Source organism: Eulemur rufifrons, chromosome 20 (assembly GCF_041146395.1).
Source record: "Eulemur rufifrons isolate Redbay chromosome 20, OSU_ERuf_1, whole genome shotgun sequence".
Lineage (NCBI taxonomy): Eukaryota > Metazoa > Chordata > Mammalia > Primates > Lemuridae > Eulemur > Eulemur rufifrons.
The window spans coordinates 20869083-20881839 of record NC_091002.1 but is presented as its reverse complement, the minus strand read 5'-3'; the positions used below and the strand labels follow the sequence as shown (position 1 = coordinate 20881839).

The 12757-nt window shown below is 53.1% G+C and overlaps 1 protein-coding gene across 1 annotated transcript in view; it reads left to right on the top strand.

Annotated features, from left to right (window-relative positions):
• Nucleotides 1–11598, top strand: part of CTNNBL1 (catenin beta like 1) — a 164916-nt gene extending 153318 nt beyond the window's left edge. Inside the window, exon 16 of the mRNA XM_069495478.1 lies at nt 11403–11598. Coding sequence (XP_069351579.1) covers nt 11403–11491 — 89 coding nt within the window. The 3' untranslated portion in view covers nt 11492–11598. The remainder of the gene's footprint in view (nt 1–11402) is intronic.
• Nucleotides 11599–12757: the final 1159 nt, after the last annotated feature.

Here is a 12757-nt window from a genome sequence, read left to right as displayed (position 1 = left end):
AAAAACAAAACCAAATTCAATTCCAAACTGCATATAGCGATATAGTAGACGGAAATTGCTTTCTTGGGGGAAAAAAATAAGGAAATGACAAGAAATACAGTATTGCCCCCTTATTCATGACTTCACTCTCCCAAGTTGCAATTACCCGTGCTCAAGTGTCCAAAAATAGGTGAGTACAGTACAATAAGATGTTTTGAGAGACAGAGACCACATTCACATAACTTTTATTACCATATATTAATATAATCATTTTGTCCTTAGTTGTTACTCTCGTACTGTGCCTACCTTATAAATTAAACTTTATCATACGTATGTATGTATGTATAGGAAAAAACATAGAATACATAGGGTCTGGTACTATGTGCGGTTTCAGGCACCTGCTGGCGGTTTTGGAACTTAGCCTCCACAGATGGGGGCACTCCTGGAACTGGAAGTGAGCAGTGAGTTTGAGGCAGTGTGGTGTAGTAGAAAGAGCATGTGTACTCTCCAGTTCTAGCTCTGCCTCCCTCGTGGCCACAGTTGTGTATTTACCTAGGAGAAGTTTTGCAGAGGTTAGGGGAGGTCGTGCGTGACACAGTGTCTAGTCTGGTACGTGGCACATGGAGAGCTCAGTCCGTGTGAGTTTCCCTCCTTCCCTTCCTCACCCCATGAGTCCCCCAAATGCTGTTGGATCTTTGGCTGGACCTGACCCAGCTGGAGTGGCTCTGGTGAGCCCTCGGTCACAAGGCAGGGCCCCTGTACTGAGCTCTGGGGTGCAGCCCCACCCTCGGGCCACTTGCGGGGACTAAGTGGGGAGCACAGACTAACAGACATGGCCGGCAGAGGCCCGTATTGGACTCTACAGTACTGATGACACGAGAGGTCAGCGAGCGTCAAGATGGACTGGGTAGCTGCAGACGAACCATGTTCCTCCCTGACCCTTGTTCTGCCCATTTCTAAGATGGAGGATTGGGCTAGATTTGCTCTCAAAGAGTTTGCCTTTAAGTCGCTTCTAGCTCCCATTATAGGTGGGAGACAGATCGTGACGATAAATAACACACATAATAAAGTGAAGAGAGGTTAAGAGTGTGGGCGCTGGGGTCAGGCTCTTGGATCTGAGTCCTGGCTCTACTATTCACTCTGTTATCTCAGGCAGGATACCAGTTGCTCTGTGAGCTCATGGAACGGGCAGGAGGATTAAATGAGATGATATGTGGGAAATGTCTGACCCTTAATAAGTTCTCAGTAAATGTTAGTGTGAGTATTATGAAATATTATGACAGTTGTCGTCATCATTATTTTAGGTGAGGCATGGCTAAAATCCTTTGGGAAGCCTCGTGAGAGAAGTGGAATTGAGCTGGTCTGAGAGGCTAGGACAAGAACATTCCAGAAAGAAGGAGCAGTATGAATGAAGGCACAGGGGCTGGCGATGGCATGTTCAGCACAGCCCTCCCAGGCAGGGGAATGGTAAATCCATTGTGCCCATTTTGTAGATGGAGAATATGAGGCTTTGGAATCTGTTGTTTTCTCCTCCAAGAGAGAAGAGAGGAAAGGGGAGCCCACTGAGAAACCTAGCCCAGCGTCTTACCTTCCCTGGTGGCACCCTGGGTGCTCCCCTCTCGTTCTCAGTGTCAGATTCTCGTGAGTTACACTCAGCGTGTCATTCCGCCTCCTCCCTAAGGTGTAGCTGTGGTGATTTGCAACTCCAGCCTTTAAGTGGCATTTACTTTTAGCACCCACATGTTCAATTAGAACTTTTTATTACTCTCAGCTCTACTGTCTTGCATTTAGGCTTCTCCCTGCACCTCCGTTCCCGTAATCAAAACAGTGATCTTCCAAGAAAGAAAAAATGTTTTTATTGCGCGTGACACGTAGTAGGTGGATGCTTTTTTTTCTCAAACCCTGGTTATTCAGGATCTCCCGTTGTTGTGAGCCCCAGCCTCTGTCTCCCTCAGAGCCTGGTGTATTCCCACGGGGCCTGTCCCAGTGCCAGGCGCACACTGGACACAGAGTACATGTGTGTGGATCGAGTGTGTCTGGGCAAGTGGGCAGGTGAGCAGCCTGCACAGACACCGTCTTCACTCCCGCCAGTCTGCTCCTCTCTCTGTTGCTTTCTGTTGCTTTGCCCACCCCAAACCCCGCTGTCCAGACTCTAGTTCCCATCCTTCTGGCCAAAGTCCAGCCTTCAGGTCTCTCCATCACCCTTCGCAGCCAATCCATGAGTAAATCCCACCAGTTCTGCCGCCAGAAACAATCTTGAATCCGTCCACTTCTCTGCATCTGTTATTTTCCGTCATTGCACCCTGTTTATTTCCTTCTGAGCCCTTATCACAATCTGTAGTTGTTTTTATTTATGTGTTTGCTTACCTGTTTTGTCTGCCTCATACATTAAAATATAAGCTCTGTGACACAGGGACATTGTCTGCCTTGTTCACTGTGTCTCAGCACCCAGAGCAATACTGAGCACATAATGGGAACACCATAAAAATTTTAAACGTGATTGAATTAAACCCTACTCTTGTATGAATTTATTTGGCAGACATTTACTTAGACTCTCCCGGGGCTGTTTAGGCACAGTGTAAGTCCTGTGCTACAAAGGAGTCTGCAAACCTGCCCTCATGGAGGTTGCAGTCTTCTGAGGACATAGATGTCTAAATGATTGGCATTGTTCAAGCTAAATGAAGTGCATGCTCCAGTAACTACTCAGCTGATGTTGCTCGGTGTCATGCTCTGTATCCAGTGCTGGACGTGCGAAGAAGAATAGTCGAGAGCCCCGTCCCCATCACGGTCTAATGGGGAGAAACAGCGGGAACTAATTATAACATGCTAAGTGCTGCCTTAGAGCTGGGAACAGTGTGCTAAGGCAGTGGCAAGGAGGCAGTGAGGGAGGCAGCGGAGGGAGCGGCTGCTCCTCCCCAGGACTGGGAATCGTGTCCTAGAGGAAGGGTGTTTGGGGAAAAGGCACATCCTAGGCAGAGGGAGCAGAGGCCCAGAGGCAGGACAGGATTCAGTGGCCTGGACAAGGACTCCAGCCCTGCCGGGGAGGCTGGAGTGTTTGGGGCTGGGGGTGTTGCTGGGCAGGGCTTTCGAGTCCTGTTAGGGACACAGTGAGTTTGGGGTACAGATAGTGACTGCATCTCTTTTTTGGCCAGAAGACAGTAGACATTCTCATTAAAGCTCAGGAGAGATGCTAGTCTGGGAAATTTGAAGCCATTAGTGTGCAGGTGATATTTAGAGCCTGGGAATTGGACGCCATTGCTCAGGTTGAAGAGGCCCTCAACACAATGCTGACCATTAAAAAAAAAAGTTCTCTCCAGATGGAAGGTTATAATAAAGGTTCTCGGCCCCCTCCTGTGGCACGTTCCCGCCCTGACTCTACATCCACCGCCAGGGAAAGGCCGTCTGCAGTGTCGTCTGCAGTGTCAGTGGGGTCTGGAGCCTGTGCAGTGTGGCCTGCCTCTGGGAGCAGCCCCTGAACACAGCGCAGCGGGACCCTCAGGAGCCATCCTTGGTTGGAGGAGGACAGGGTTGAGGTCGAAAGGCTATAGTGGGTGGGAGGCTGGGCTCTGCTCAGGCCCACCTCTTACAAGCCCAGCTGGTTCTCCTTTCACGCTCTCCTCCCCACTCTCCGCTCCCCCCTCCCCTCTTCTCCCTCCTCCTCTCCCCTCCCCCCTCCCCCCCTTCCATCAAAAAGCCAGAAAAAACAAAGCCTCATAAAGAAAACCAGCTCATCAGTCTGTCCTCTTTGATTTTAATTTTGTTTTTCAGTTTGGGTTGCTTCCTTTTTTTCTTTAACATACTAATTAGATGCAAGCTTTTTTCTTTGATTTTATGGCCTACATATTTCCTAAGTTTTGCTGGCAGGATGACAGCTGATGTATCCCTTGAGGTCTCAGGAAAACGCTGATGAGGCAAGCCCAGCAGGGGACTTTTCCCGTTATTTTTTGGTCCCCTTTCTCACAATTTTCTCCCTCCTTTTGTGTTGGAGGTGCCAAGAGAGCTGGGAATAATTGATGGCTCATTAAAGTCCCTCTTTCCGCAGACTGCTTACTCGGCGCTCCCCGAGTCCAGCCTTCCCCGAACTGGCAGCAGCTCTGGGGCTGAGGACGGAGATGCCCACAAAGAGGAGGGCAGATGAGCCCATGTGCTCTGCAGGGACAGCGATGGTCCTCTTGCCTCTTATCTTTCTGGTGCCTGGCCCAGACAAGGGGCCAGTTGTGCTGATGAGGGGTGCATGCTGAGGCACGTGGTGCTCCAGGCATCCTCAGTGCTGTTCCAGAAACCCAGGACCCCAGCAGGTAGAGCGGGCGCTTACTCTGTGCCAGGTTTAGTGTGCGTTATCTCCGGTCCCCCAACAACCCTCGAAAGCAGGATAATCTCCACTTTGCAGATGAGGAAACTGAGACTCACTGAGGTTAAGTAATGTTACCTGAGTCACTAGTAATGGAAACTGGGTTCAAACTCAGAAAGAACTAAACACCGCGGCATTTCCATCTTGCAGAATAGAAAGCTGTCACTGCGCTGATCGGCGCATACGCTCCTATAGGCTTTTAAGAGAGAAAGAAAATTCGGGGAATTCACATTTATAGAGCACCCACTTGGCATCACAGGCTGCTTTAGGTGGGCTCCTAAGGTAATTGAGAGGCTTAGGAGGCGCTGTCCCCAGGGGGCATACTTCCCCTCACAGGCGCGAGTCAGTGCTGGGACACAGAGGTGATGGGATGGAGAAGGCACAGTTCATTCTGCTGGAGATTTCACAAAAGGAGCTCAAAGATCCAGGGAGGCTGCACAGAAGAGGCGTCTTTTTCTTTTTATCATTTTGACCATTACAACCATCACCACCATCTATCCACAGGACTGTTTTTCATCTTGCAAAACTGAAAACTCTGGACCCGTTAAACACTAACTCCCCAGTCCCCACAGCCCCCGGCAGCCACCATTCTACTTCCTGTCTCCATGACTCTGATGACTCCAAGTAGGGAGGTGGCTTCTGGGAGCATGTGGAAGATTTCTGTAGGCAGATACGAACGTGCGTAATTGAGTGGTCATCTCCTTGGACGTGGCATAGGAGCTGTGACCTGGGAGTACTTCTTATTGTGAGTGTTTGTGCCATGGGTTTCAGCGGAAGCCTCTGGCCCATCTGGTAAATGTTTTAGTCTCTTGGCAGACGTCAGAAGACCGAGCGGGTGCCTGAGAACAGCCATGGCGGCTGCACGACAGTGGCTTTTTGTAGAGGAGCACTTAGATGATTAGACGCAAACTCTTTCACTGGTGGGCGAAAAGAAGGAGCCAAAAACTTCAAAATGCTTTTAGAAATTGGCCCATGGCCCTTTGATTTGCTTGTGTTCTTTATGGCTTAAAATCTCCTCTTAGAAGCTCATAAACATGTATTTCCAGAGTGATTTGGGGCTCTTGGTAATGCAGTTTGTGTGGTTTTAAAGCTGCAGAAGCTGATAGGATTTACCTTTGATGGCACTTTGCTGTGTGTGTGTGTGTGTGTGTGTGTGAGAGAGAGAGAGAGAGAGAGAGGCTTGTACCGGGTCATGGCTACTGTGGCCACGGGGCTATTTGGAGGCAGGAAAGGCTCCCAGACAGAGGCCTATCTGTGTGTTAGCCCTATAGCCAGCTGCCTCGACGGGGCGCAGAGGCATCTTAGGGACACATCGGGATGTTTTCAGCAAAGATGTAAGATTTGCCTTAGGACTGCTGCCCCCCAGACTTCCAGCCAGTTCTCCCAGGAGGGCTCTCAGGAAGGGCTGCCTTGGATAGTGTAGTGTTACATGAGGGAGGAAGGGGGAGAACCGGCTGTGTGGAGATTGTAGAGTCTGCCGTGAGGCTGTCTGGGTTCACGTCTGAGCTCTGCCTTTTTCTAGCTGTCTGACCTTAGGCTCTGCTTCCCCTCTGTAAGCTGCAGTTCTGTCATCTAGAAGATGGGGAGAACCTACCTAAAAGGTTGCTGTGAGAATTAGATGAGGTCCTGTATAGAAAGTGCTTACATGTTGGCTTGATAAATGTTAGCTATCTTTATTTTTCTAATTAGTGTCCAAGCCAGCCCAGTAATAAGTACAACAGAGATGCATAGACCAGCATAAATTCTGGATCTCTGTGTAACTCTGGACAAGTTAGTAAATAATATTTGAGTCTCGGTTTCCTCCTCTGTAAAAAAACAAAAACAAAAAAAATTAATTAAAATAAATATTGCCCCTCTCAGGAAGGTTCTGGGGTTGAAATACAGTCGGGTACCGGTGACCATTTACTGTGCGCAGTAAATGGAACTAACTTCCTTCCTTCCCTAACCTGACCCTTTCCCCTGTAACTGGCAGCAGCCTGGACTCAGAGACAAGCAAGACAGCCATGGACCAGCACCCAGGCCAGACTCCTCGGGGCCTTGTGGAGGTGGGCGGGTGTCAGCGGGTGCTTTTCCAACCAGCCACAGTGTCCATGCACAGAACCACGGGAGCGTGACCCTGTTAGCATCATAAGCAAAGGGTCAGGTTCCTTCTCCTTTAAGTGGGTTTCATTTGACTGACATCTCTGATGAAATTGTCTCTCTCAGCCCAGCAAATGTTCTTCTCCTAGAGAAGTGTAACCTATAAACCTTCCAAGTTCATTGTTGTTGTTAAGGAATCTCTGTGAGACCTGAAGGATTTTCCTTTCCCAGTTTCTATTTTGTGGTTATTTATATGTCTTCAAGGGTTTTCGGTGTGAAGATATTGGCATTCTTCTTCTCTCCCCTCCCTCTTCCTCCTGCATTTTTTAAAGGGTGAGCATTAAGGCTTAAGGTCTAGGGATCCGAGCGAGGCTGCTGAGCGCTGGTCCAGGTCTCCGCCCTGGAAGACAGTTTTTCCCCATCCACCAGCCTCGGTGCCCCCTCCTCTCCCTCTTAACATAAACAGAACAGCTTGTATTCCGTGTCTGAATAGTAAACCTGCTGTCTAAAGTTTGCTTTAATATTTATGCGTTCAGCACTGCTGCCTGTTTCTGAGCTCCATCAAAGCCTTTATTATGAGAGCATTTGAAAATGCTGGGGAAGTGGAGAAGGGAGTCGATGTGTGTGCCGTCTCTCTCACCCTCCACCCGGCTCATCCTCTTCCGCTCTCGCCCTCTCTCCTCGTCCCTCTCCCCCACCCCACAGTTCTCCCTTCCTCTAGCATCTCTCTTTTTCCTGCATTCTCTTTTCCTCTCTTACACACACACACACACACACACACACACACACACAGCAAAGAGAACTCTTTCCCAAGACCTCTGGGAGGAATCTGTTCAATATTTATAAACTGCTGCAGCAGCTATAATAACCAGAGGTAGCTGGCACCACCACGATTTGCTCCAAATAGGACTCTCCTCCAGAAACAAAGAGTGAGTGAGGGTGAGTGGTGAGGGTGAGGGCCAGGTGCCCAGCTGGTGCCGGCTACCGGGGCAGTGGCTGCCAGGGCACTGGACAAGCTCTAGGCCAGGTCTGGGCCAGCTCCGTGGCTGGCTCACTGTGGGACCCTGGCCAGTCTCCTGCCCCCCAAGGGCTGCAGTAGGTTTCTGAGAACCCCGCCAGCTCTGATATTTGGTGACTTGGGGTAAGAGAGTTTGACCCCCGCCAGCCCACCCACCTGTCCCGGCCTCTGAGGCCCCTTTACCATAAGACGTTCCCTCTGGAGTCTCATTGTTTACCAGGACTTTGTAGTCAGACACCCTGCCGGAGCTAGGCTGCTTTGGAAGGCTCACAGAACAGGAGTTTTTCCCCCAAACGATGGGGGACAGGCAGGGTAGCGTATTGCTTAGGTAAGAGGATGCTGCCGTGGGGACCAGCCCACCGCCGATGGCTTTCAAGGTGCCTGTTTTCACTATTCACATGTTCTACGGTTTAAGTTCTGCTCCTACCATCCTAGACTTGGGCAAGTTGCTTCCGTTCCCTAATGGCCTCAGTTTCCTCATCTGTAAACAGGGATGGTGTTTCTACCTCCTAAGGTTGCTGCAAGGATTAAATGGGAAACCGTGTATGATGCCTGGCAGAAAAGCCCTGCTCACTACGTGCTGGTTCCCTCCCACTTGTGTAAGACAGTCCCTCCCCTGATCACACTAATCCATGCGCTGCCTGCACGTCAGACGCCCCCTTTCCAGAGGATGAGTCATCTGGCTTTGCTGCTGACCACAGTCTGAGTGACAGGGAGACTCGCCCACGGGGTGGGCGCTCTGGGTACATAGGGACGTTCGCTGTTCCTAAGGCCTTAGCAGAGGTGATTCGGCAGGGGGACTGATCCACACTCCGCTTTGTACATCCCTGGAAAGAGACTGGGTCCCTCCAGGGGAGCTGGCTGTGCTGTTGGAAAATCACCGCCCCAAAGCATCAGACTGTTTCTCCACTTCCCTCCCTCCTGGGTCTGAGAAGACATTAGGAGAGCAAAGTGTTAGCTCAATCCATTAAGACTCTTGCTTCCAGACCGCGCCTCTGGGGATGGTAAATGCCTTGATGGTCATTTCTCTCTCTCCTGGGGCACAACTGTATCACTCACATGTGAGTAAGAGACACCACTCACCAGCGACCCCAGCGCCGCCTCCTGCGGCTCAGTTCCTGTCCTCCCTGCGCCCCCGCCCCCCTCTGAGGGGCCTTGGTAGGAGGCGTCACAGCCATTTGCTGTTGGACGTGATGGATGGGCCTAAGAGAAGAGGATGATTTCCGGGGGGAGACACACAGCTGGCACATGTCTAAATCCCAGATCCCATTTTCCGGCACACGTCCAAAGTAATAAAGAGGAAGGAAGAAAAAATAAGGAAGTGGCAGGAACAAAATTATTTCCCGAGCATGGTTGTAGGGGGGAGAAGTGGAATGGGTGGGAGGTGAAAGGCCTAACACGTTCTTCTTTCTCCTCAGTCTTTGATTTGGATCAGCAGGTGTTTTATTATGCAAAGCCTGTTACCAGAGAGTTCTCTGTTTTCTTTCTCATGCCAGGCCGCTGTGAGGGCCCAGGGGACTAGCAGCACAAGCGGCCCTGAGAGCTCGCTGGCTCGCCACCCTGCTGCTTGCTCTAAGCCAGGCTCAGCTAAAGCCCCTGCCTTCATGCGGCTCCCAGTCTAGGGGGAGAGGGGCCAAGTGGAGGGTGGCCAGAAGGCCGGCCTGTGTGTGGTGGATACAGAGTGGCCTGAGGACGGGAGCAGGAGGGAGAGGTGGCCAGGCAGGCTGTCACGGGGATGGCATCTCTAGAGATGGGCCTTGAAGGATGTGTGGGGTTTCCCCAAGTGGCATTGCCGGCAGAGCAAAGGAGGCTCAGGGAGGGACTTGATGTTTCCTGAACATGGTATTTGCCAGGTACTGTACATGCATTTTCAGAAGAGGAGACCACCCAAGGTCACCTAGGATTGTGAGTCAGAAACAGGATTCAGACGTAGCCCACCGTGTTGCGCCATCTCCTCTCTGTGGGTGTGGGCAGGGGGCGGTGAGCAGTTGGGTCTCCCCATCTGCGCTCCTTCCCTTCCACCAGGTTCTTTCTCCCTGCTCATGGGAGTCACTACAGGAAGTCCAGGGCTTCCAGCTCACCCCTCCCCCTCTCTTAAAAGCAAGGGGACCCCATTATTTGGGGGAACCAGGAAACTTGAGAATGAAGTGGAGTCTTACTGATTTTTGTGCCGGAACAACAGGGTAGACTGGAACATGTGATTACCTACCGCAGTCCTCTTTGGTTTTGTCCCCTGACAGCCTTCTGTCATCGGCGTCCTCTGCAGGAGCCTGATCCTCGTGATTATTTCCCTTATCTTCCTGCTCTGACCCTGAAACCCTGCCCTCCCCGGGGTGAGCCCTCTCGGGTGGCCGTTTTCCCCACCTCTCCTGCCTAGGAGACGAGGAAGGGTCTTCCTGCTCCTCAGGGGTACCCCTTGGCCATTCTCCCTCACCCCCTCCTCCCTGAAACACCCAGCTGTTGGAAGCTCCCATCAGGGGACTGTCCCACCCACGGCCCCTCGTTGGCACCAGCACCTGGTCCCCTCAGTCCTTGGAGGAGTCCTGGGCTCACGGTCACCTTCTCTGCTACTCCTGTCATATTTCTTGGTGATCTCAGCATCCGTGTCTCTTTGTCTCATGCCCCATTTCCAGTCTGTCGGTAAGTCCTGTTGAACCCACCCTCAGAAGGCATCAGGAATCCGAGGACCTCTCATCTCCCCCTCGCCTGCCTAGTCCAGGCCACCATCAAGTCCCACCTCTCTGCCTCTGCCCTTGCCCCTCAGGGTGTCTCCCACAACAGCTAGAGTGACCTGGTAAAAGTCAAACCATGTCACTGCTCTGCTCAGCGCCCTCCTACAGATCTCCATCTCCATGGCCCACGGGCCCCACCCAGTCTGGGCACGGCCCCTCCTCTGGCTCTGGGCTCTGCCCCGTGACCTTGCTGACCCTCACATGGACCCTGTAAGCTCCCTCCTCAGGGGCCTGCACTGGCTTCCTGCCCACGCTGCCCCCAGGTGTTGGCACACTCGCTCCCTCCAGGTCTTTAAACAGACGCACCTTGTCCGCGAGGCCCTCTGACAGCCTCCCTGTATGTGTTATTTACTTTCTGGTTCGTGACCCTCACGAGGAAGTAGGGTCCACACGACCTGAGGTTTTCATCCATTTGGGTCATGACTTTGTTCCCGTTGTCGTTGCCTGTGTTCAGCACGCCCAAACAGTGAGCGGCTGTCACACTCACTGGGGCGTGCGTCAGCATCACCTGGGGAACTCGGTAGAACCCAGATCGCTGGGCCTTCCTAGTAAGAGGGTCTAGGGTGGGCCCGAGGTTTTGCATTTCTGATTAAGTTCCACGTGGTGCTGATGCTGCTGATCGGGGTCCACGCTCAGAGCCGCCTGCCTGGAGCACTGCCTGCCCCGTCCGCACCTTTGTGCATTTGTGCTGCCACCACAAAATACCTGGGACTGGGCAATTTATAAAGATGGAAGTTTACTTCCTCACAGTTCTGGAGGCTGGGAAGTCCAAGATCGAGGCGCCCGTGTCGGCGTCTGGTGAGGGACATCTTGCTGCGTCCTCAGTGCAGAAAGAGGAAGGGCCAAAGGCCTGGCTGGTTCCCTGGAGCCCTGTCACAGGGCTCTGCTCCCAGCCACAGGCCTGAGCCGTCACCTCCTAAGGCCCCACCTCTCAGCGCTGGGGTTGACGGCTCAGCACGAATTATTCAAACCGTAGCAGCATCCCCTGCATATGTGCTGAGCGAGTGAATAAATGAGGGGGTTGAGCGGAGGGTGTGGCTGGGAGAAAAGTGTGAGCACGGAAAGGTAAGTTGGGCCCTTTCCACCGAGGGCTTCGAAGGCCAAGGGGTTTGGCCACAACTGCCACCGTGGGGCATTGGAGCAGCATGGTGGGAGCTGGGGTTCAAGGAAAGGTATGAAGTGACCCAGCCAGGGTGGACCCCATGCCTGGGATCCACGTCTAACCCTCTCTTTGTCCCCCTAGAGTATGCAGAGAACATCGGGGACGGCCGGAGCCCGGAGTTCCGGGAGAACGAGCAGAAGCGCATCCTGGGCCTGCTGGAGAACTTCTAGAGCCGCCCGGCCTTGTGCGTCACAGACTGCAGCCCTCCTCCCAGAAACAGTGTTGGACACGCTCCATGTAGCTTTGGGTCACATTAAAGCTACGGATAGTTTTGGTATCTCTGAGCTGGCGTTCTTTGTAATGGAGCCTCACGCACTCACTAACCTTCCCCACAGCTCTGCCGCAGGACACGTCTGAGGGAGGCCAGTGGTCCCCCTCCCTCTGCCCGTGGGGAAGCCAAGGCTCAGAGAACGTGGCAGTCACATCCGCTCTGTGGCCACTCTGGTGGGACAGCTGCGAGGCCGCCCATCTGTGACTGGTGTGGACTGGGGACCTCCCCGGGGCTTCCAGCCCTGACGTGGAGGGTCAGGACGTGGGATCCGAGGCTCGCGCCTCCTGCTCAGCTCCCTGGGGGCTGCCACAGAGCACAGCGCTCGGAGCAGCATGTGAGCCCTGGCCACGGGGGCCGGGCAGTGCGTGAGGATTGAATACACACCGTGTGGGCCCCACCCCAGAACAGGGGCATCAGAGCCACCGGGCAGCCCTGGCACTGGTACTGCTTCGAGCTCCCAGGTGGTTCTGTGCAGGGTGAAAGCCACTGCTTTAGAGTGGACAGGCCTGGGGTCCGAGTCCCTGCTGCGTCATCAGCAGCTGTGGCGTTTTAGCTAAGTGACTTTCACCTCTCTCCATCTCACTTCCTTCGCCTGCTGAGTGGGGCTGATGACACCCACTTGGCGCCCGGGAGGAGGGGGCGCTCGGGTAGGCTCGCAGCGCAGTGACGCCTCGCAGTGGTGTGTGGTCGGTGCCGCTTCCTTTGTCCTGCACACGTCTGTGGCTTCAGAATTGCAACTTCCCTCCCTTCACTTGGGTTATGGGAAAGTTGTTCTCCTCCACTGAAGTCAGCAGTGCTTTGGCGGGTTTTTATCCGTCCCCAAAGAGTAGAGACCCCGTGGATGAGGAGGAGGAACCACCACCAAATCTGGAAAAGCAGCGTTTCAGTAAAACGAAGTGTGTAGCCCAGGGTCGCAAATAGGCACAGGGATGCCACACTCTGCACTGTGCCCGTGCTCCCGCTACTGGCCAAACCCCGAGGGGCAGCTCCAAGCAGCCGCTACCATCTGGCCAGAGTCAACATGCCAGATGAAACCGGTTTGCCAACCCAGGCAGCCACCAAGAGAGGTCCCTGAATAAGGCGGCACCTGCTTCGGTCCGGGCCGTGGGCTGGCAATGGGACAGTAGGCAAGGCAGGCCCTGCCCCCGGCTCGCCTGCGGCCTGC